We start from the raw sequence: 22,774 nt of genomic DNA, 5'->3' as shown, positions 1-22,774 counted from the left end.
GCGTCCCCCGCACGCCGGACGTGTGCTCGCGGGACGTATTTGAAGGCGCAAGAAATGTGTCACGTGGGATGGCGCGGTCCTTTCGTGCCCTTTTCCGCCACGCACGCAAACACCTCCCTAGGAGTTTGTTTTAAAATAAAGTTAGAAAAAGAAAAAAAAGTAAAGCCACCGTGTCCTGCTTGGTGAGAGGCGATGCTGCTCGGGAAGGGAAATGCGTGCGTAGGGATGTGCAGGCCGTTTGGAGGCGCAGAGGAGGCATTTGGAGACGCCTTCCTGCTCAGCCACCCAGCGTGCATCCTATACGTCTGCAGGGAAACACACTGATTAACATATGAAAACGCTGATAACAGTGGGATTCTTGTGCCGGCAGAAACGAAGGAGATATACTACCATTTTGGTGCCAGTTAGACCCATAACTGCTATTTGCGGCTGGGTTTAGTAACAATTAACCTTTCACATTTTGTATTAGCCATTGCTTTCCTGGTGCAGCTGCTTTTATAACAATATACTTCGCTTCTCATCTCCGAAGCGCTAATTTTGGCAGTTGGGGAATCTGTTCTAGAAACCACAGGATGTATGGAGGGAGAATGGTAATAGCTGTTTGGCATATAATAATCTTTTTCAAAAACAAAACCCCCCATATTACATTTTGCTTTAAAGGACCCTGTGCATATTAAGAGAAAGGAGGAGGTTGCATGGCTGCTACTTCAAATAGTTTAAAATAATTCAGTGTAGTTTTGTTTGTGTGACAACGTCAAATCGTGGGTTTTAAAAATCTCGGCCTGGTGTGCGATCCGGTGGCTCGGACTGGAGCGGGAAGAAATGAATGCCTTTGGTAGGTGTGACCCTGCCTGTTTGGGCTGGGTGAGAGGAGGTGTTATGGGCCAAAAACTTTGTTGCTGCCGCTTGAAAACTAGTGAAGTGCTTGGGGGACTCTTGGGAAGGAGCGTGGCTACAAGTGACCCAGGGTTTCATCTATGTAGACGGGAATGCCGGCATCCTAAATGGCTCCAGCGAGGTTGCTGAGTTTTCAGGAATTGTCCCCACTTGTGTGCCATTTAGTGTCTTTTTTTTCTTCTTTTGCTTTTCAAATGGCTTCAGAGTGCAATTGTATCACACAGAAATATTTTAAAATAAGAGTGTGTAATTGGAAGTAAGACAAAGTTAGAGTAATTTGGTTTTGGCATCAGTATTTTGCTACTTAAAAACGTAGTGGAGGTTGGACTTCACCTGTCAAAACAGAACTGCTGCGTTCTGGCTCTTCCTGAATAATCATTTCAATATTTATACACTGTGCTGTGCTGGAAAAAAAGAAAATCCAGAATGCAGATTTGCAGGAAGCAGGTTATAGTCTGTCCTCTCCAAAGCGTCTGGTACCGCAGGCAACCGGTTCACCGTGTGGTCACAGGGCTGCGCTTCGCCCTCGGCTCTGCTGGTGCTCAGCCTCGAGCCGTTTAGCCAAACCCAGCAGTGTGTAGGACTGGCTTGGTGGCCGAGTTGGACCTTTATCGTTATGATTTTTCTTTATGATTAAAGACTTGAAGCTTCTGGTCGCACATTAATATTGACGATGAATAAGACTTAATGTGATTTTAGTCATCCTCTTTGGAAGATAAAGACTGCCCTGTTTTTGGGCACGAATCCCGTGAAGCCGGTGGGACTGTTGGCCCCGGCTCGGCCAGTCCATGCTCTGCAGGAGTCAGGAGCAACACCGATCAGTTCTGTGCCTGCGTCACTTAGATCCCATTTTCCTTTGCTTTATAAAAGTTCTTATTTTTCTTCTCTTCCTTCACACTGCGTAAAACAACCACATAAACAACAGCAGCGTCGGCATACGCTCTTGCAGAAGGGCACCGCGAGCTGACGCGCCGAACGCAGGTTGTGCATCGTTCACGCTGTAGCTTAAAGCATCGGAATTCCCTGTGTGTGGTGTGTATGTTCTGGGACGGAGTTGGTAACTCAGCTCCCCCCAGTTTAATTTAAAAACCATTGCAGGTTGTTGGTTTTTTTTTTTTTTCCCTTCTTGGGTATTTAAAATTCGTGAAAGGATGACTTATAGGGCTCGTGCAGTGACTATTTTCTTTTTCATTTCCCGCATGTTGGTGCTGCAGGATGGGAGTCGCAGCTCCTGGAAACAGGGTTCCTGGGGATATTCCTCTGCCCGCTCTGGACCCTCTCCCGCCTGCCCCGGCACACGCCTCCTTCCAGCATCGTCATCTGGGGCTTTCGGTGGCTGATTTTCAGGATCATGCTTGGAGCGGTAAGTGGGAATTCACGTTTCTGTCCTTTTGAGGTGACAGCAGGAGGAGGATCTCATCCTAGCAGAAAACATTGGAGTCCTCTGGTGTAGGAATTCTTCTGGTTACAGGGAAGGAACATGTAGCAGGAAATGCTTTGTGCTCTGGTTCGCGGAATCTTTCAACTTATTATTGGTGTTTGTTTTAAGGAGGACAAAGCCAGGGGTAAGATTATCTGTGTTGATATATTGGTGCTGCTCTTGTGATTGACTTTTCAAAAGGAATAAAAGTGAAGTTTGAGACTTGGGCATTGTGGCTTGTTGATAAGATGGTTGGGAATCCAGTGGGTAATTCCCAGGAACCAGGAGCTTTACCCTGAGTTATTTTTCCTTTGTGTGCGCTTTACTGAAGTGTCATTCTCTGCTCCGTGGTTTCAGAGAGAACAATTGCTGCATTGCTGTCCCAGTGCCAGCGGAAATTCCCGCTGGCTTGTAAAAGAATCCATCAGGAACCGACACATCTTTGTTAAAACCAAGGTGTGGCAGGGGCGTTACCATGTCATCTCGATCCATGTTTTGGGTGTTTCAAAATATCCCAAACCTTTAAGCTAAGGATCATCACTGGAGGAGGAGGTCGCAGGCAGGTGGGACATTCCTGTGTCCATTTGCTCTGAAACCCTCCTCTCACCCCGGCTCTTGAAGTCCTTGAATCTGGAGGTGAGCTCGATCAGCTCGTAACTATCCTCCTGCTCTTATACAATAAATAAAAGACAAACTTTTTTGTGTGTTAACCTTAGCATTACCTGTTTTCAAGGCACCTCTGTTCATGGAGAACCTGTTATTGCAGTAGATATTCTTGGAAAAAAAGTGTGCTATATGCTCGTTGCGTCAAAGGGCGGCTTCCCAGCCCACAGCGGCTCAGCAAATTCGTCCTGAGAGAGCGGAAAATTTTGCTTTTTCGCATGTGTTGTGCAAGCGGTATTTCAGACCCCACTCTCTGATGTTGCCTTCATTTCTCTGCCATAGCTATTGTGTAGCGTTGCCAAATCTTGCTCAGCTGTGGTTCTTGCTCATTATTAATTCCTGCAATTCTTGCTCGTTATTAATTAAATAGATCTGGCCCTGCTGTGGGGCAATACAGGTGGATAAAATGACTCCTGAAGGTGCTTTCCAGCACAGCTTTCTATGACCCTACACAATAGCTGCATGTGTGAATAATCCCACAGGTTGCAGTTCAACCACTGGTTGAAAATAGTAAGGGTTTATGGGACAAAGCCACCTTTGCGATGCTTTCGAAATGCCAGGAGGCTTTCGGCTGCAGTTCAGGTGAGCGGTGCGGTTCCACCGCACTGCTCCTGCCGTACCCTGGGATGGAGGCTACTGGATGCGTCCGTAATTGCAACTTTAAATGATAGAAATCCAGCCTTTGGGGCAGCCTGACTCTTGTAGAGAGAGGGTCTTGTTCAACGCTCCCCATGGTGAGAGCAGGAGGAGCTGATGGGAAGATCTCCGTGCTGGGCTGAACACACGGTGTCAGGACACTCATGGCAAACAAGCTGTTGTGGTTCGGTAGGTAAATGCAAAATTTAAGCTCTTGTGATCCTTTTTGTGGAGTCTTTTCCCGGGAAATTGCTATTAGAAAAAAAAGCCGGAATCGTTCTTAGCAGAACTGCTGGTAGGAAAGGAATCGAAATGGGAGCGTCTGTGGAGCCTGGTGCTGTTTATGGGAAAGCGATGTTGGAAGGGAAGCGTGGTAGCCAAGCGCAGTGTACGGTTTGGGGAGAGAATAATGGAAGACAATCCTTAAAAATAGCCTGCCTTAAACCAACAGTTCGTTTGTAAATCGGTGCGTGGGCTCTGCTGCAGCACCGGAGCCTGGAGGAGCAGTCGGGGTGCTTCAGGGCTGGCGCCGCCGCGGGCGCTTGCGGCACAGAGACACGGCGCACAGCCTCGGGGCTGGTCCGTGACGGTACCTGTCGCGCAGTGGCGCTTCTGCACGAGGCGCCTCTTGACGTGCTGCTGGCTCTGTGCAGAGCTCCTCGGGGACCATCATTTACGGTCCACGTGGATATCACAGCTGAGCTGCCGGTCTCAGTGCAGTCGATCCAACAGGTATGAAGGGTACGTTGTTGGTCTAGCGAGAACGGTTCTCCTGAAACTTTTTTTGATGAGAAATTAAGGGTGGTTTTGGTATTAAATTTTTGCGAGAAAGTGGCTTGTTGTTTTCTTGATGCTTTCCCCTTCCTCGTTTGGACATCACATTGACTTGGTTAAAACTGAGATCTTTCAAAGCTGGCTGGAAAAGGTCCCAGTCACATCTACCCTCGAGCTGGCTTGAGTGTCCCCGAGCTGTGGGATGGGTGTGGGGAGGTCACAGTCCCCAGCGCAGCTGGTCTCCGCCTGAGGAAGGATTTCTACAAGTTTAAAGCAGTGCTTAAAACATAACACAGCAGCCGCTATTGAGGCATGGCTTTTACAGTAGTTTTCGAGTATTTTAAGCAACTGTTTAGGGAACACAGTTGAAGGCTGCTAACCTGCCAGAAATATCCATCCATGTTTTATTACAGATGAAATTTCCTGTCCTCTCCTTTAAGCACAGAGTGATAAGCACTTTAGTAGCTGGCCTGCATGGTTTCTTCATTATATTTTTGAGGGCAGCATAGGTCCTCGTTGTTGGTTTGTGAGCGCAGTAACAGAGCTGGCTGGCCTTTTAACGACAGTCTTGGAGAGCCGTGTGGGTGACCCGAGGGGTCCCAGTCTCCCCAGGACCCCTGTGCAGTCATTTGAGAGGAGCTGAGAGTGTTCCCTGGCTTGCTGGATTAGATCCCATGAGGTGACCTGTCAATCCTCTGGCCTGGTGAAGTCCAAGACGCAAATTACTTTAAATGCCATATAGGCAGGGCATGTGGTTGGGGTGGGAGGTGTTTCGTGTTTTGGGTGGGTTTTTTTGTTTGGTTTTTTTTTTTTTTTTTTCCAGGAACCTCATTGTGAATGTATTATTTGAGCCATTTATCACTACTGACATTTTCACCAAATGTCAGCGTAGCCCCTTTGTCCCCGGCGGATGGAGGCTGACTCCTGTGGTTTTGATGCTTCCCAGCATCTGAAATGCTTCTTCTCAGCCGTGATGCTGATTATAGAAAGGATCGACAGTCCGTGACACCAAGGGTAGGGAAACACAGCTAATTTTCTTAACAAGGTCTATGACACCAAATTTGCATCCTGCTTTCTTTTTAAAATGGGAGTCTGACTGAGCTTCGCTCTGTTCCTGCTAAATTGTAATACATATTCTGATTTATGGGACAGGCTGCATATAAAACAGAACCATGCTCACCAAACATCTTTGTTACTGTTATCTCTGTGACGCTTCTTGGTTTTATCTGGAGAGTAATAACTCTCCTGTTATTTCAGGGAGAGCCCTCTGCAGAAGAGATGCTGCCCCTCGAGTCCCTGGTCTGTCTGGGTTACTGATATATAAGTAACAGGCATGAGAGAGGAAAACATGGAAAGGTCATTAAATGGGGATCTATACAAGCAAGTGGAAATCGGTGATTGATGGTATCTTTAATGTTTCGGGGCCCAAACACGTGTACGTTTCCTCCTCGGCTGGAGTAATGACGCTTGCAGGCACTGGGAAGCGAGTTTAATGCGTGAAACCGAAGCATCCTCCTGGAGCACAGGTGCACCTGCTCACAGGGCATCTTTGATTTCTTCCCTAATCTGGGCAGGAGCTGAAGCATGTGCACAAATGTGGACTGAGGGAAGTTTTTCCCAGGGGTGGGATTGGCAGCAGCTATATTTTTACACAGAAAGTGAGTTTGGCTTTCCCGCGTGGGTCTCCAGGGACTTTTCTAGCTGGTTGGGGTGAGGTTTTCCATGTAAAACGCCATCCTCCAAGCAAACGGTGTTCCCTCACGTCAGCACCTTGTGCTGGATGTTAGGTGAGCAGAGCCGTGTCGGGTTTGAAACACGCCTTAGGTGGGCGAGCTTGCCTCTCTTTTGCAACGTGATGGCTGCCAGTGAGGACTCCAGGCTCTTACCCCGTAGCTCTCCTGTCTTCTGCAGTCAGTTCCTGTACTCTGAACAGTATGTGGGGGTTGATTTCACTTGTCGGCCCCTTTTTTTTTTTCCCCTTCAGCCTATCATATTTGGGAACTTTTTCCATGGGGAGCTCTTGCAACCAGAGACTTTGCATTGAAGCACTAGGAACAGGAGATCGAGCCCAGTAAGCTGCTGGATAGGAAATAAACCCAACTGTAAAGAAGGGAGGCTGGACCTGAAGGACGTTATTTCCTAGCCCAAATTGGCGTGATTGTTGCCACCCTTCTCCAAGAGCACATTAACCATCCTCTCAAAAGCTTCCCGTCTCCGATCACGGCGTTGTTTACAACCTCCTGGTTAAGGAGCACTGGAGCAGCAATTCTTTGTACTTTCTACCACGTAACCCATAGAAACCCACAGGGCTGGTGGAAGACGTGTGAGCGGCTCGCGAAGCTCACGGATGCACCACGCCTGCTCCCTTGCTTTGCCGCTGCCTTTTCTTTCGCATCTCCCTGTTAATCTCTGTCCTGCTTAGGAGGTGACTATTGCTCCTGACACTCAGGAGCAGCCCCAGCACAGTCGTGTGTTCTCCTCTCTTAGTCTTAACCAGGGGTTTGCTGCTGAAGCATGTGAGCACCGTCGTCCAGCTCTGGACTTGTGTAAGGAAGCCTCGCTCTTTCCTGGCTAATTCTCCCCTCAAAAAGTCACGGCCAGATCTTGCTTTATTGTGCCTGACTTCCCTGGGGGCTGGCTGGGCTTGCTCAGGGGAGATACAGCCTACGAGAAGTAAAATATTCCCGGCCGCGTACTTGCAGGAGGCGAGGAGCACAGGCAGGCTCCGCTTCTGGGGCTTGATTGGCAGCAAGCGCTGGGCTGAGCTCAAATATTGCTGACTTCTTAAAAGGCGTAATTATGTGATTCAATCTATATGTTTGATGTTCCTAATAATCCATTAGCGCGGGATGTAAAGACGGATGCTTCTTAGGAACATGCAGAGGCAACAGAATAGCGGTCCCTTTGTGTGAGCGAGCAGCTTGTTAGGAAATAAGTGAGGCAAACAGACGTTTACGGGGTTGATTTGCCTCAGGAGTGCTCGGTGACTTGATGTCTTCATCGTTTTGCTCACACCTCTCTGTCACTCTGATTTCTTGAAGCTTGGGAGATGCCAGAAATGTTGCTCTACGTTTCCCCGCGAGCCAGGAGGTGGGTGAGCAAAGGTGCGTGCTCAGCCCGTCGGGCGGGATCCAGGGACGTCAACCGAACTGCGGCGACTTGCCGAAAGGAGCGGCCCGTGCTGTCGGGAAGGTGCTTTGCTCGGCGTTGTTGCCTGGTGGTAAATGAGGTGTTTTGACATCTGCAACTCCCTGGGGAGACATCGAAGGCATGATGCTGTGCTCTCAAAGCCTCGGCCCTCTCTCAAGTACACGTACAAGTCTATTTTTCAGCAGAGTTTGTTTTCCAGCTGCTCTGTTCCCTGTAGAGCTGCTGTTGGACTTGGTGCGTGTGAGGGGTTTGAGGACGGCGGGGCTGTCTGCGTGCTGCTGGCCCAGCTCCCCGTCCGGGTCAGCCTCTTCCCCGAGCCCCTCGCTGCGGCCGGGGGTCCTGAGGGGCTCTTGGCTCCTGGCCGCCGTTTAGTCACACTGCAGATTTTTATAATCGCCTGATCCCCAGTAATGGGACTCGTTGGAGGAGTAGCTGTGCTTCCCCGGTTCGGCGGAGCAGCATCTCCCCTGCGTCGTGTGGCTTATCAAAGCTAGGTCACATCTGTGCTGTCTGGGCTTCGTGCTCTGGCTGGGCTGCTGGGGGGAGCTTCTGGTTTAGTTACCAGGGCTGTGACCATATGCTGGGGGTGAGGATGTTTGTGTGTGTGTATACATATATATATATACATATATATATATATATATATACATGGCGCGAGGCCGTGGGCTTTACCTCTGAGGCGGGCAAGTTTCTGTTTTGCATTTGGGTGTGTTTTGTGATAGGCAGCAGCATCATTGCTCACGAGCTCTCCTTTATCAGAATATATGCTATTTATCAGAAAGGAGAGCTTATATATTTATCAGAAAATATAATTTGTGGCTAATACCCCATTCAGCAAACATTAGTCACCTTCTTTTTTTGCAAAAAGGCTTGAAAGTAGATGACAACTTTGTCGAGTTCATATATTCTGTGTAATTAGCTGCTGCAGGCGAAAATCATGTGCTGGGGGAATCCAAATTCTGCCCCGCTTGTGTTGGGGGCGGGCTGGGGAGTAGCTGTGAGCTGATGAATTGCTAACATCGTGTCGCTGAAACTTCATAGTGGCTCTTTGGATCCTGAAAGTCGTTAGTGATTGCATACGTAAACCATAAAATATAGGTTCTGTTTCTTCATTAGTGGAGTGTCTAAGAAACACTGCACGCGTGCTTGCTCAGAAATGTGAGAATTTGATTTTTTTTGTCAACACCTGTGTGTGTAACTATAGTAACACTGATAAAAGTTAGTAACTGAGAAAACACGTGGAAAGGGATAGGAGTAACGGAACGGGATTTAACTAGATTTTGGGAAGAGCCCTAGGCAAGGTTTGTCCTTGGGCCGCCTGCAGCCAGCCTCAGTGGGTAAGGGGTAGCGGTGCTGGGTGTCAGGGGCGCCTCCTGACTTCTCTGCCGTGGGGTTTTCCTGCATTGCATGAGCTTGAACACCCCCCGCCCGACTTGCGGTGTGATGCCGCACGGTGCCGCGGAGGAGCTCAGGCTGCACCTTGGTGTGCACCAGGCTGAATCTTGACTTGCAAAGGCTGATGCTTTTGACCACAGAAGTGAGTTTTATAATTTCCTCACCTATTATTCCCAAGGGCTGCCTCTCCTTGTTACACGCAGTTCCTCCAGTCTCACACCAGAGGGTTTTTTTGCCAAGAGGCAGTTAAATGTGGGGCCGTTCCCTCCTATCAGCACACCTTTCTGTCGATAAAGCAGATACAAACAGGGTGCGTAATGAGCTCAGGCTAATTCTTGGCATAGTGTTGCCTTTTCCAGCTGGAGCTGGTGGAGTGTGATGGTAATGATGGGACAGGCCAAGGACTTGCTGAGGGTAGGTTTAGATGAGATAGAAGGAAGAAATTCTCCACTCTGGGGGTGGTGAGGCACTGGAGCAGGTTGCCCAGAGAAGCTGTAGATGCCCCATCCCTGGAGGTGTTCAAGGCCAGGTTGGACAGAGCTTTGAGCAACCTGGTCCAGCGGCAGGTATCCCTGCCCATGGCTGGGGGTTGGAACTAGGTGATCTTTAAGGTCCCTTCCAACCCAAACCATTCTGTGATTCTATGACCTATCAGGTCAAAAAGCAAAGCAAGCAGCGAATCCCCCATAAAAACTGCCCCGCTGCTGGGGACAGAAGCTGTGAGTTAGGGCCTGGGATGGGGAAACAGGTCCCAAATTGAGCCAGGGTCTGGGGGAGAAACTGGGATGAGCAGGGGCAGAGGAGGAGTGTGGGTGCGGGAGCCCCGTCCGGCAGAGGATGCCGTGCCCGTTCCAGCAAGGCGCCGGGGCCCCTTCCCGCTTGGGCAGGTTTGTCGAGCCCAGCGCTGCCAAAATCGTGCCCAGCCGGGTTCAGGCCTGCCCAGCTCCGTGCCAAGCTCTGCCCTCGCATCGTTATATCTTAGGCTTAAGCAGGGAGAGCATTGAATAGCGGGCGGCTTTGAGTGGAGGAGACGCGAGTGGCTTTTTTGGGGGCGCGTGGTAGCGTTTGCATGTGCGCTCTCTCTCCCGCGCCGTGTTAGTTGAGGTTTGGAGATATTTGAAATACGCGTGAAGGTTTTTAACGAGTGCGGGTCAGCCGTGCACAGCCTGGATTGCTGCTGCAGATTAAGTGAGCGGAGCAAGTGGTGCGAGGGAGCCCTGCCTGGAAGCATGAGCTGCTGCTGTTTTACTGCAGCTCTGGGCGGCTGCAGCGGTGCAGCTGGCACTTGGAGGGCTGGTGCGAAAAGCAGCATGGAAATGTCGTTATCCGTTTATGGCTGGTGTTCCTCCCGTAAAACATGAGGCACGCGAAATGTCTTTAGGTCAGGTTGGACTCGAGGCCAAGGAGAAGCAAGTGCTGAGACTGTGTTTTCTTGCACCGGAGCGAATGCGAGCGTTAGCTGCTTGCACGTGGCGCACGGCGGCGATGCTGTCGGGTGTTGGCGATGCTGTCGGGTGTTAGCGGTCCCTCTGGAAGCGCCCGACAGTGAGGGCGTGCTTCAATTTACGTGGCTCTTCATCATCTCCATTTAAAGCCGTTTCCTGTGCCTCTTCCCTCCCTGCCTTTCTCTTTGTGGGACGCCAACGTGGAGCCTGGCAGTTCCCTGCATTGCACGCAGCCGAGGGCTGGTGGTTGCTGTGCTGGTAACACGGATCCCGTCCCAACGCACCCTCTGAACGAGGGAGGTGGCAGCGGGAATATCTGTCAGATAAGATAATCAAGGACATTAAACACCTCGAGATTCCCACTCTTTTCTTCCTGCAAGCCTGCTGCGTCCCCGTTTCACGGCAGCCTGGCCACATAGGTACAAGCAAGGCTGTACGTGTGCAGCACGGCTTGTTTGGGCTGTTAATGGAGAGGTGGTCGCTTCTCAAGGGTTTCCAATAATCGCTGTATTTTGCATCAGGGTGGGTTTGCAAGGCCCCATTAGCAGAGAGCAGGCAGCGCTGCCGAGATGGGCGCGTTAGTCAAAGGGCTAGGTAGGTGATGTTTGCCAGCTTGACGGCGTGATCTCCTGTATAAATAATTATCAGTGCTGGAGATGGAGCGGGGAGGTGGAGGGGATTCCAGCGCCAGGGGTGTAACAGCATGTTGGGAAACTGGAAGTAAATAGGGAATTAAGGTGGAGCTGTGTCTTGCAAAGGATCACAGACATATGGAATAAGTTACCAAGGAAGGTGGCTGGAGCAGAAGTATAAGTGAGTCTGAGACATCTTGATTAGTTTCTGGAGGAAAGGATTGAAGAGTGTAGTGAAAAAGCAGGGAAACGGGATTTAAAGCACATTACCACTTTAATTTAAAAGTGCCCAAAGCAAGGAAATTCAGATTTAAAGCTGCCAATCTATCACTGGCTGATGCAGGTGTTGGGGTTGGGAGGACTCCGCCGGGTGTGTGTGCGCAGATGGGTCCGTGCCCTGCAGGCTCTGCTCCCCCGGCTGGGGCCCTCAGCAGCAGCTTAAGCCAAAGCCTCAGCCTTGCCCCAAGAGTTAGATCCTTTAATATGTGCGTTATGAAATAATACAATATTAATATTCATAATATAGATGTATTTTTAGATAATATTATAATATTAACCTGCTGTGGGTCCAGCGTCCTTGGCATCTTCCTCGTGCGATGCCCTTAAAGCCATTGCAGGGGCTGCTCCCCGCTCGCCAGGCTGGAGGCACACCACGCGCCGACCTGGGGACGGGATCATGCGGGGAAGGGGGTTTTGTCCTCCCCCTTATCTTCGTGTATTTGAGACCCCTTCCCAGGGAGTCGCTCCCCCCGCTCCTCCTTACGAGGGAGCATCACGCGGAAGGTCCTGAGGGGCACAGGGGGAATTTAGGGAAGCTCAAGTGCATCTTTTCAAGCTGTGATTTGTGACTTGGCGGTCCCTCCCCTCGGTTTACTTCTTGTAAACAAAAATTCTCCTCTTTTTTCTTTTTTCTGTTTCCACTTTCTGGATTTCCCTTTCTGAACGTAACTACAGACCGAGCCCCCCGAAGCCTGAGCTCTGCCTCTCCGAGCTGTTCAAGCACATCCTCGGCAGAAGCTGCTGCAGAACACAGGAGTCCCGGAGCATTTTTTGGCAGGCAGAGACTTAGAAAATAATTTAAATCCTCTGGCGTTTCACGTCTACACAAAAGATATGTTTCCCCTTTTACAGGAGAGGGGAAAAAAAAAAAAGATAGTTCAAAGTGGTAGTCTTGTGAAAGCAATAGTGCAAAAAGATTTATAATAATCAGCAATACATTCTCCCACTAAATTCTCATTTTTTTGCTAGTAAATGTTGTCCATCGTTAACACAGGGATTCGTTTTCACAGAGAAAGGATCGATTATTTGTGTGCCACTAGATATTTAATCTCTCTAAAAATGATTTTTAGTTTTCTTTGCTCTTAGAAAAGACGCTTCTTTTAACCAACTGCAGCGAGTTATTTTAGAAACCGGTGGTTCATGTTAAACTCTTCATTTCTCTTGTTTTGTTTTTGCTTGGATTCTGCTAAAAAGTGTCATAACGTGGGTGGCATTTTAAAGGTTACCGGAAAGGGTGGGGATGTGATTAGCTAATAAGGGAGATGAACTTTCTGGCAAAAATAACGAAGACTTTGAAGCAAACAGAATCTGGATGCCTGAAGTAAGATTGCATTAGATGTAATGAAATAAAAGTTGGAATTTAGGCGATCTCTGTAAATATAAAAAAAGAAGAAGAATCAAACGGATGTAGTTGTCATTTCAGTGACAAGCGTGCCCTGATCCTGGGCATTACGGCTCTGAAATTGAGAATAATTATTCTAATTTGTTTTATTACATTAGCGTGGGTAGGAGGGAAGAAAGGGAGCTTTCTTTTATGGCTTTCTCATTATTCATAGGCGAGCACGGCGGGGCCAGGCTCCCGACTCCCGCGCCGGGGCTTCATGGGAATTTTTGGAAAATGATGTCTGCAATGTTCTGACCTTTGCCGTCCCAGCTGCAGCCCTCCTCCTCTCTGCAGGGATCCCACACTTGACTCCTTAGCAACCTCCTTTGTGCCTCTGATCTCTCTCCATTTGTCTAGTAATAGCCCTTGGCAGGAAGGCTTGTTGTTCCTTCGGTGGCTGTAAAAGGCAGGGAGCCGCTAATGCCAAGTACTTTTCAAAATCCCTTTCACCCACTCCTTGCTGCCCGCCTTCAAAGTCAATCAGATGCTGGTGCAGTCCTGGTGGCTTCTCAAAGGGTCTTTTTGGTAGCCGAGGGAAAAAACAGCAACAAATAAAACAAAACAAAAATCAACAGCAGTGACTTCTCGTCCAGAAAAGCGTTTTCCCGTCCGGCGAGTTGAGGCGCTTTGCAGTTGGTGAGGCCGGTTCAGCTTTTGCGCTGGACCCGACCTGCGCCCGCTGCGGCAGAACCTGGCCGTTCACCTCCTCGGCGGATGGGACCCGGCCCGCGGGCTTGCGCTCCCGGGGCCGCGTCGGAGCCTCTCCCAGCCCGCGCGGAGGCCACCGGGCAGGCGGGGTCTGTTCACCCGGCGGTGGGTTGTTCCAGAGAATCCGGAACCCGGTCCTAGAACCCGCTGACATTGACCAGCGCTGATGTCCTCCAGGTGATGGGCAAGTCCCATCATCTCGGTCACGCTTGGACCCGAATAGGGCTGGTGTGAGCTTAGAGCTGGTGTGCAAGGTACGGAATAAAGCTATTTAAACAGCAGTGTCATCGGATGAGCTTAAGCTTGCGTTAGCTAGCTAGGCTTAGCGTTCTCTGGCTAAGGAAGAGGTATTCTAGCCCGTTTTTTCTCTCTCTTTGCATGGAAGAAGCAGGAGAGATTTGAATTACCGGCTGTACATGTAATGAGAGGTTTGTATGAGCACCAGGTACAGCTCTTCCTACAGCCGCTCTTTGCTACCGTCAGGGTTGTAGAAAAAAGTTTCCAAAAAGCCTAATACCTGTGTCACGTCTTCCCTGCGTGGCGTTTCTAAAAGGAATGAACAAAACGCGCCCTTCCTGCGCCGCTGAGCTTGAACCCTGCAGCGGAGCCTGCGGGTGCGAGACGGGGGCTTCCCGCGGAGGGTCTGCGTAGGCCTGGCCCAAACCCAGCCCCTGCCGCCAGCACGGTTCGTGGCAAGCCCTGCGCCAGAGCGCTCCGCAGTTGCAGGTTTGGGCTCCTAAATTACGCAAATATTCAAAAGTATGCAAACAATTTCCATAAGCCAGCCTTGAGGCGTAAAAGGACCGTAGAAAATGTATTGAATTTCTAGAAAAGCTAGAGCTCTTGCTGGTCTTGGGAATTAAATGTTGTGTCCGTTAGGAGGTATATCAGGGGAAAAAATGTCATAAACCAATGTCGAGGCGGTTTCACACGTCCAGCAGAAGGATCGTGCTGCCGCTGCGCGTTGCTGCGGTGTCGCACCCGTCACGCATCCTTCCCCTAGTGAACACAGCACTTGAGCATGATATTCGTTACGGAGGCTGAAAGAAAATCTAGAATTTTTCCAAGATTTATCCTTCCAAATGCAGAAGAAAGCTGGAGCAGGTGGGCAGCGAGCAGCCTGGGTGACCTGGTGCGTAACAGCAGGAAAATTCAAAGTGCTTTAGTATTTCTGAAGGCATCTGGTCACGTCCCATGGATCTGGGTGCTTCAGGTGCTGGGCTCCGGCGTGACTGGGGAGCAGCGGAGCTGGCTCTCCCCTTACAGCCCTGCCCTATGGTCCTTACACAATTTTAGATTTTTTTTCTGATTTTAACTTCATAATGCTCCTTCCTTTTCCATGAACTTGGGGTCTAGATTACAGCTGGTTTTGTCTTACACCGGTATGGGGTTTTCAAAGGATGCTGAAACCGCCTTCTCTGTGGGTAGCAGAGGCTGCGGTGGCTGCATGCGTGAAGTGCAAGGCACCCTTCGGGACGTTCTCTGGGAGCGTTTCGTATTCATACTGTGAGACAAATGAAAATCTGGAATTTAGGACTGCCCTTCATTGAGGTGTTTCTCTTTTTCGCCCATCTTTTCTATAGTGAAGACATGGAAAAAAGGTCTTTAAACTGACTCTAGATTTATAACGCTGGTGCCCCGTACCCCACCCTTCTCTCCAGAGCTGGTATCAATAGGGGTTTTGCAGACATAGCTTGAGTCACCAGACTTTTTCTCGGCTTCCAGTGCTATTGGCCTGTCTGTACCATTTTTTTCAGAATTAATTTTGGGCTGAAAAAGTCTCAAAGAGTGCTTTGTTCCTCCTTGACACTCACTCCAGGGAAAAAAAAAAAAAGAAGGAAAAAAACCGTGGAAAATCTGACATCTGCATTGTAGAGAAAAATCAATAGATAGGGAGGAATATAATTATCCCCCACTCCTGAAAGAATTTTTAAGATATTTTTTGTAACAGTGACTCATATCGGCTTAGAGCTTGAATGACATTTTAATTATTTAGGCTTTTTTTTTTTTTTTTTTTCCATTTTGAATCACCAAAGTACAGCAGCCTGAAAGGGGTACAGTTGGGCAGAGCAATCTGCACGAGATGAAAAGGAAGGATTTGGCGTGCCGGAGTTGAGCCGCTTCCCTGCCTCGGAGCGGCGTCGGAGCGGGAGCTGCTCAGGGGGGAGCGGAGCAAGATGCTGCTCCACGGGTCGCCCCCGGTCCGTGAATCGTTTTTGCTGGAACTGAGTAAATAAGGAGACAGTCTCGTCTTCTTTGGAGACGATTTGCTCCTTATGCAAAGCGTGAAATCCGTGCGGAGTTGTCTGAGGGTGCATCCGTGGTGGCTCTTGAACTGATCCTTGTGCCTGGGCTTGGTCTTTTGGGGAAGCGGGGTCAGGGGTGAAAGTGGGGCTGGCGGAGTTGTTGGGGGAGAGGGAGCAAGGGCAAAGCGTGGATTTCATTTGGGCGTAAGCAGGTTTAATTAGAAGGGGATCAGCTAATTAGAAAGGCAGTTGAAAGGAGAGTAAATGCAGGAGGGAAGGAGAGAAAGAGGGGTCTGAAGTAAAGCTGGAGGTCGAAGACTGTGGCCAGCACCCCTGTGTGTGGGGCAGAGGTGGGGTGAGAGGAGGTCTGGCAGAGCTGGAGGTGCCAGTTAGACCCCCAGAGGGTGCTCCCCCTCGTCTCAGTTGGGGTGGCAGAGCCGCATCCAGGCGGGACAAGAGCCTAGGGTTGCGCGGCGGGCAGCCGGCTGGCGGACCCTCGGAGGAGGGAGGTTGGAGATGGCGTCTGTGATTCTCATTGTCCGTGGGGGCTGTGATGTGGACGCGGCAGAAGGAATCCTCTCCAGCTCTCCTGGGATGGACCCGCACGCTCTGAGCCTTCTGCAGATCCAGGTCTGGGGCAGGTCCTGGGGGTCCGGGGAGAGGTTCCCCTTACGGAGCCTCTGCCAGCGGTAGGAGGGACCAGGCAGCCCTCAGAGCTCAGTCCTTTCCTTAATCCTAACGTTGGGAGCTAGGGATGGTACAGCAGAAAGCAGCAGTGTCCAGATGTGCTCCTCTTGCTGGAGAAACGCCGTAAAAAAGCGAGGACCCGTCCTCTTCGCACCTTCATCCTCTCTGTGACTCGAGAAGGCGACCCCCAACGCGCCACAGTGCAAATTCAGATTTCAGTGCCCTAAACCCAAGCAGTGAGGTGTCTTGGGAGGACGCGGCCGGCGGGTGCACAGCTCGCATCCCTCTCCGGTTCTGCCTTCCAGTCCCGTGTCCGGTCCCTGTGCCACCACGCACCATGGCCTTAGGTTTGGGATTTCTGCCACGATTGAATCAAACTCATGAAACTCAGAAATGGAAAACTGTTGGTAAACTTCCTCTCTATGGCTTAATTTCCCCTGAAATCCCATTTGTTGGATGCTCTTTCAACGATGGGGAAGGAGAGGGGGCATGTGAGGTTACTCGACCAAGCAAGACTGGAATTGATTCAGTGGGAGTGAAGGGGTGATTTTGATTCCCACCCCCAAAGTCCCCTGGCCGCCAGTTTGGCAAACGTTGTGAATGTATTCAACAATCTACTGCATTTGAAAGAGAAGTTATTAGTTGTAAATAGCTAGTTTTCAGCAGGCTTACTGTATTTTTATAAACAGGCCTGGTTCGGTGCCTTGCTGGCTGGGCCAAGTCCTGCAGCGGGCAGGCAGGAGGGTGAATTTTTGCAGTGTGGGTTTTGCTAAGAATTTTCTGGGAAATATTTTTTTCCTCTGGTTTGCTTGCGGATGCGCTCAAGCGACGGCACGGTCATCTTGCCTTTAACGCTGTTGTAAGCTGTTGTAAGCTAGTGATGATGCTGGAAGCAAAATAGGGTCTTGTTCCACATAGGCAATATGTTATCGATAGCCAATGAATAAAAGGAGAGTGATAAAAGTCATCCAGGGCACACGTCGGCTCAGTTGGGGAAATGCCGCTTATACATGAGCGTGAACACGCGGACGCGGAGCAGGGCTGGTGGATGGAAAGTGCATGGGGCTGAGCGAGGGCGGCAGAGCAGCTCTGGTGATTAAAACCAGGCATTTTATTGAATGCCATTAAAATAAAACTTAAAAAAAAAAAATGTCCTAAATGTAATTTTCCTTCCCCTGTGAAAATTGCTGGTGAATTTAATGCACCTTAATTGTGAGAGCCTGGGAGCCCCGGAGGTTGGTGGTTTCGAAGTACGAGCAGGTGCTGCATCTCCATCCTCCCCTGAGCTCCTCAGCCGTGCCCTAAAGGGAGCAAACTTCGTAGGGGGGAAGGTATTGAGCACATATTTCATTCTGGATGCTAATTCAATCCAGGGTTAACATTTTATAGTTCTCATGCGGACAGCAGCGCGAGGAGATTTCTGAGTGTGCAGAATGGCCTGGAGCCGCAGTCAGCTCTAAATTAATACGACAAAGATCTCCTCTTTCCCCGTCCCCAGGCCAGGCCCTCTTATTACTGGAAGGGGCTTGCGTGCACGTTCTGGCTGCCACGAGCTCGGCCGAAATGATCAAACCCCGGTGCCTTTGTAGCCACCATCCCATCAGTATGAATTTAATAATTCTGGTTAGAGCTGGATTCAAAGCAAGGCCACGGAGGTGAAAGGGCAATTGCTAGTTCACTTAGCCACCTGTTTCCTTCCCTTTAGCTTATATTTAATTTGTATTGCTGAATATCTTTCTCTTCTGATATGCAAGGCTTTGAAAGTCCCTTCACCCACCCCCAACGTGCAAACAGAGCCGGCGTTTCTGGGGGTGCTTGGTTTTTTCCTGGGGTTGTCAGCGTGTGAGTGTGCATTTGCCTTTAGCGCTGGGAAAAGAAAATCAACTTTAAAAGCAGTTTCCTCTCCCCTCGCCCCACATACCTCACTCTTTAGTTTTATCTAACAATTAGAGCAGATCATAAAAAGGGGAAAATTCAAAAATGTTTTCTAAAATCCCTGTCTCCTGCCCGTTAGCCTCCAATCCTTGTGTCAAAATAAATGCAGAACTTGAGTTTTTAGCTAATGCTCCGTTAGCTCACAACTAGGAAGAAACTTCCTAAATTTGGCAACTGGAAAAAAAAGGGGAAAAAAAGAAACATTTCAAGTAATTTTGGAATTCAGAAAACAGGAAACGAGTCAGTGCGCTGAGCTTCGTCCAGCACACCTCTTCTGTGTTTCCCCAATGGTTGCATCGCCCCGTGACACAATATTAGGAGCTGAAAAAGTTAGGGACAGGGTTGTGTTGGACAAGGAGCTGAAGGCAGGATGAGAAAGGCTTTCCTCTTCTTCGTGACACTGATGTCTCCGAGATGCTCCAAAAGGGCTATTAGAGCTGGGGTGGTTCAGCACACTGAGGTGCGGTCCGGGCTTCAAAGTGAGTTACAGTGGGTAAACACTTACCTGTCATTTTTTATCACCCAGCAACTGGAGCTCAGTGAAAAGCTGAGCTCCTCAGTTAACAGGGGCTGGCCAGGCCCTGCCCCACGTACAGCAGCAGTTTCTCAGGATTTAATAGCGGCTGCCCTTGGAAATACTTTTCTGCTTATTGCCTATCTGTAAGCATGGCCAACTTCTGACAGTGTGAGTTAGCGCTGAGCTCGCAGATCAATTTCGATGTATCAAAAAACACGTGGTACCTGGAGATGCTTGAACACCGCAGGGAGAAATGAAAGTTGGGAGGGATGGAAGGGGACCAGGCTTGGCACGGAGAGCACCAAAGCCTGGAAAATATGAAGAGGGCTCTGCAAGCGTTGCTTTTTTTCATTTGCTTCCTGAACCTTGAACTTCACAAAAACTAGAAACTTCAATACGTGCGAGAAAAGCGATTCAGCTGGAGGCTTTACGGCAGGTTTGTGGTAGCAGCTGCCCGTAGCTGCAGCCTGGAAGCTACTGAACAGTCTAAATGCCTCTATATGTTCTTAATCTTTGAAGGTATCAGGCAGATCCTACTCTCAAAAAATACCCCCCAGAAGTAACAGCAGAGTCCTTTGTTAAAGCATTTCCACCCTGGCCCTTCAGACAGTCAGGCATCGCCTCCAACACAGCCTTATCGCAGCAAAACGTCGGGTTTGTTCGTCAGTGTGTCCCACCTGAGGCTGATCTGCGGAGCTGGGTTTCAGTCACGTTCTTAAAACCAAGTGCGTTGCTGCATGAGAGCCTGAAGATGGGCTGTGTTTCCTTCCTCGTTTCCTTCTGCTCAGGCAACGCTACCAGGGAGGAGCTGGAGGTATGAGAGAGACCAGGCTGCCCCGGGCTGCAGGGGTTTTGGGGTTGTGAGCCCAAAGTGCCGCTGAATTAATTCTTTCCTTTCCTTGTTTTCTATTTAATTTGTCCATATCGTTCACCTCTTAAACTCTGCTTAGTATTTGCCCCCAAAATACTCCTTGCAAGATGTTGGTAGCTTATGTCCAAATGAGAGGAGGGTCTTCCAGGTCTGCTGGAGTCTCCCGGGGTTTGCCCATGCGCGTGCCCTCTTGCTCCTTTTCCTTCTGGTCCCCCGCAGGCCCTCTCCACATCCAAAGAGAGGACAGTTGGGGTGCATCAGAGATGCACTAGCCTCTGCTTGTCTGCGAGCAGGGGATAGGGATTTTTCCTCGTGCTTTGATCTGCGGTATGGCAGCATAATCTGCTGCAGCTGTGGAGTCCAGGCCAGTTCAGTACAGAGGAATCTTGAAAATGGATTGGGAATTGTTAGCAGACTGAGAGAAATCCAGTGAATGGCAAACTCCAGCAGATGCGGGGATCCCCGTTTCCTGCCCTCCTCCTTCTGTGCTCCCTTGGACCCAGGTACCATTTCTCAAACTAAATTTGCATCTTCAAGAGAACAGGAGCTGACTTCCAAAAAATGCCAGCAGAAGCCAGATAATTAGGGGAGAGAGTGTAAAGCCAGAGCCCATCGAGCGTGGAGCACTGAGGTATGTCAGAGCTTGTCCTGGGTGTGCCAAACACTGTGTGATCCCAGAGATCCCCAGCTCCTCACAGCAGGATTATTTAGCGAGCCGCCACGGCTCCTTCTCCCTTTGTGGTCCTCCTCAGCGGAGATGAAGCTACAGAGCACGTAGATTTTCGTGCACTGCATGCTCTTGTTTCTTGGTCCAACTTTGTTTGAAAACTGGAAAACTCACATGCCAGCGTGGGAGTGGAAGTGGACTTGAAGGCAGCAACAGGGTAAAGAAGACTTGAAACGCCCCCTAATTAAGAGAGTGGGAGTTTTCTGCACTGAAAAACAGGTTTGATATTAAAAGCTTTAAGTGACTTTTCTGTTTGAAAGCTTTATAGTAAACAAAATGTGATTAACTCCCTTAGTGACTCATTGCAGGAAAGATTCTGATTTTCAGCACGGTGCTTTTCTATCATAGAGTTGTTTTAATTATCCCTGCTGAATAACAGAGCTTGATAACAGCTCGGGCAAGGTAGGAGGGAAGGTCATCGAGATAGCTGTCCCTTTTTAATATGCCAGCATTCTTGCACAGAGCCTTTCTTAGCGTCTGTCCTGCCACTGACAAGGCTGCTGGCTGCGGCACATCCTGTGAGATGCTATCAACGTATCCTGTAATTTTAGAAAAGGTTCGAGGGGCAGAGCGAGCTGCGGATGATTCGGGAGGGGGAAGAGGAAGCCATGACTGTTGACAGTGCGTCTGCCTTGTCCGTGCCTCCCCTGCCCCAGCCCTCGCAGAGTGATGGAGAAGAGGCCAACAGGATCTGCTGAAATAACTCACTAGAGAGTAAAACGGCAGAGCAGCCACCGGTACCCACCGCTCCGCTTTCCCACCCCCCGGGTCTTGTATGATATTGCTTTGCATCCATTGTGCTTTTGTTTGTGCCTTTTTGGACCAGCTCTGCGTGGGGTGTTTTGGTACTGGGGTGTGTGTGTCCCTTTCACGATGATGCTGAGATGCAGACCTCCCGGGCCAGGGTATTTCCAGATCTGAGCTCCTGGCATGGACCCATCTCAGCCGTGCCTGGAGCCACCCCCAGCCGTTCCCATTGCAACGTGCGTGGGGTTTGAGGGTGCCTCTTTCCTCCGGAGGCTGCTGGGAGGGCCAGTGCTCAGGCTTCAGTGTAGCTCCTGGGGAGTTTTACAGGTCTGAAGGCTGGCAGGGATGTGCAGGGTGCCAGCATCCCGCAGGCTGCCCACCCTCCGGGGACGGAGCGTGCAGTGCACTCCTTTGGTACCCTTCCCCATTCCCGTGTTGTGCAGAGTCACGTCAGACACCACAGAAACCTTTGCCTTATGGCCGTGTTCCTTATCAATCACTTCTGTAAAATCCCGATTACCCTTTACGGCATCTCCTTGTTCATCCTCGCTGGTTACGGTGCCGTTGATTCGCTCTGTTGCATCTCTAGCATTTGCCTGGGTGAGGTGACGCTTTTCCCGTGGCTGCTGGTCGATGCCGGGAGCTCGCAGGGAGCGTGCCAGCCAGCTGGGACGTTCTTGGTTGGCCACGGGACGGTATTGTGTACAAATGGTCCTGCCGGGGGGGCTGGCGTTCATCCCGCTCCCTGAGATGTGCCATGAGGATTAGGGGCCCTTTTACAGCCTTTACTCTTCCAGGTTCTCCTGGTTCATTCTTGGCTAAAAATTACAGGATGTAAATTGTCTGGATTCACGGATTTTGAAAATGTGTAATAGTTTCTGTTTACTGTCCTCTTCAGTTAGCATTGGCATGGAAAATATTTCATTTTTTTATGACTGGGGAAAAAATAAAAAGGGAAAAATAATTTGGAACAGCAGATGGGTGAAATCTGCTTGAACTCAGCAACGTGCCGGATAACAGCTATAATTTAAGGCCGTATGTAGCCCTATTGAAGGCTACTGGGGTCACCCCTATTGACAAAGACATACATGTCTAAACATGATCTGGTATAAGGCTCAGACCAAGGAAGGTGCCTATTTCCTATTAATTTACCTGCTAAATAAGCCTGTAACTATTTTTGTGGATGTTTGTTTGCTTAAGAAAATCTGCGTTGGCTTAAGCCCAGGGTCCAACTGACTTCATATATCGTCTCTAATAGCGGCCATTGACAGATGCCTGGGGAGGAATATAGAACATAAAGTGATCTTCTGGGGCAGCTCCTGGCGGTCAAGTGGATTAGGGACTTTCCGGGGAGGAGGTTGTGTTCGGAGGTTTCCCCGAGCCTGTCCTCTGGGGATGTGTCTAATCCCTTTTGAACACATTTGTACTTTTGGCTCCCGTAAACTAAATGATTTGCTGTGTGGAAAAGTACGTCTTTTGTTCGTTTCTAAACGGGCTACTCGATCCTTCCATCAGGTTGGCTTTACGTCTTGTATCAGTCGGGAGAAATGGTCAGTTATCGCTCCTGGTTGAGCCCTTCTGTATCGGTCAGGAGCTCCTAGAGCCTGCTCTGTCCTCTCTTTTCCACGCTCAGCAGCCCGGGGCTCTCAGACATCATCCAG

General features: G+C 49.7%; 1 protein-coding gene across 7 annotated transcripts in view; it reads left to right on the top strand.

Moving 5' to 3' along the window:
* LMF1 (lipase maturation factor 1) overlaps nucleotides 1–22,774 on the top strand; it is a 208,704-nt gene that overhangs the window by 58,303 nt on the left and 127,627 nt on the right. For all 7 annotated transcript variants that reach the window (XM_075104693.1, XM_075104700.1, XM_075104695.1 and 4 more), the window contains one exon: nucleotides 2,112–2,260. In XM_075104693.1, coding sequence (XP_074960794.1) covers nucleotides 2,112–2,260 — 149 coding nt within the window. The remainder of the gene's footprint in view (nucleotides 1–2,111; nucleotides 2,261–22,774) is intronic.

This window comes from Phalacrocorax aristotelis, chromosome 10, assembly GCF_949628215.1.
Source record: "Phalacrocorax aristotelis chromosome 10, bGulAri2.1, whole genome shotgun sequence".
Lineage (NCBI taxonomy): Eukaryota > Metazoa > Chordata > Aves > Suliformes > Phalacrocoracidae > Phalacrocorax > Phalacrocorax aristotelis.
This window is presented reverse-complemented; position numbering and strand designations above follow the sequence as displayed.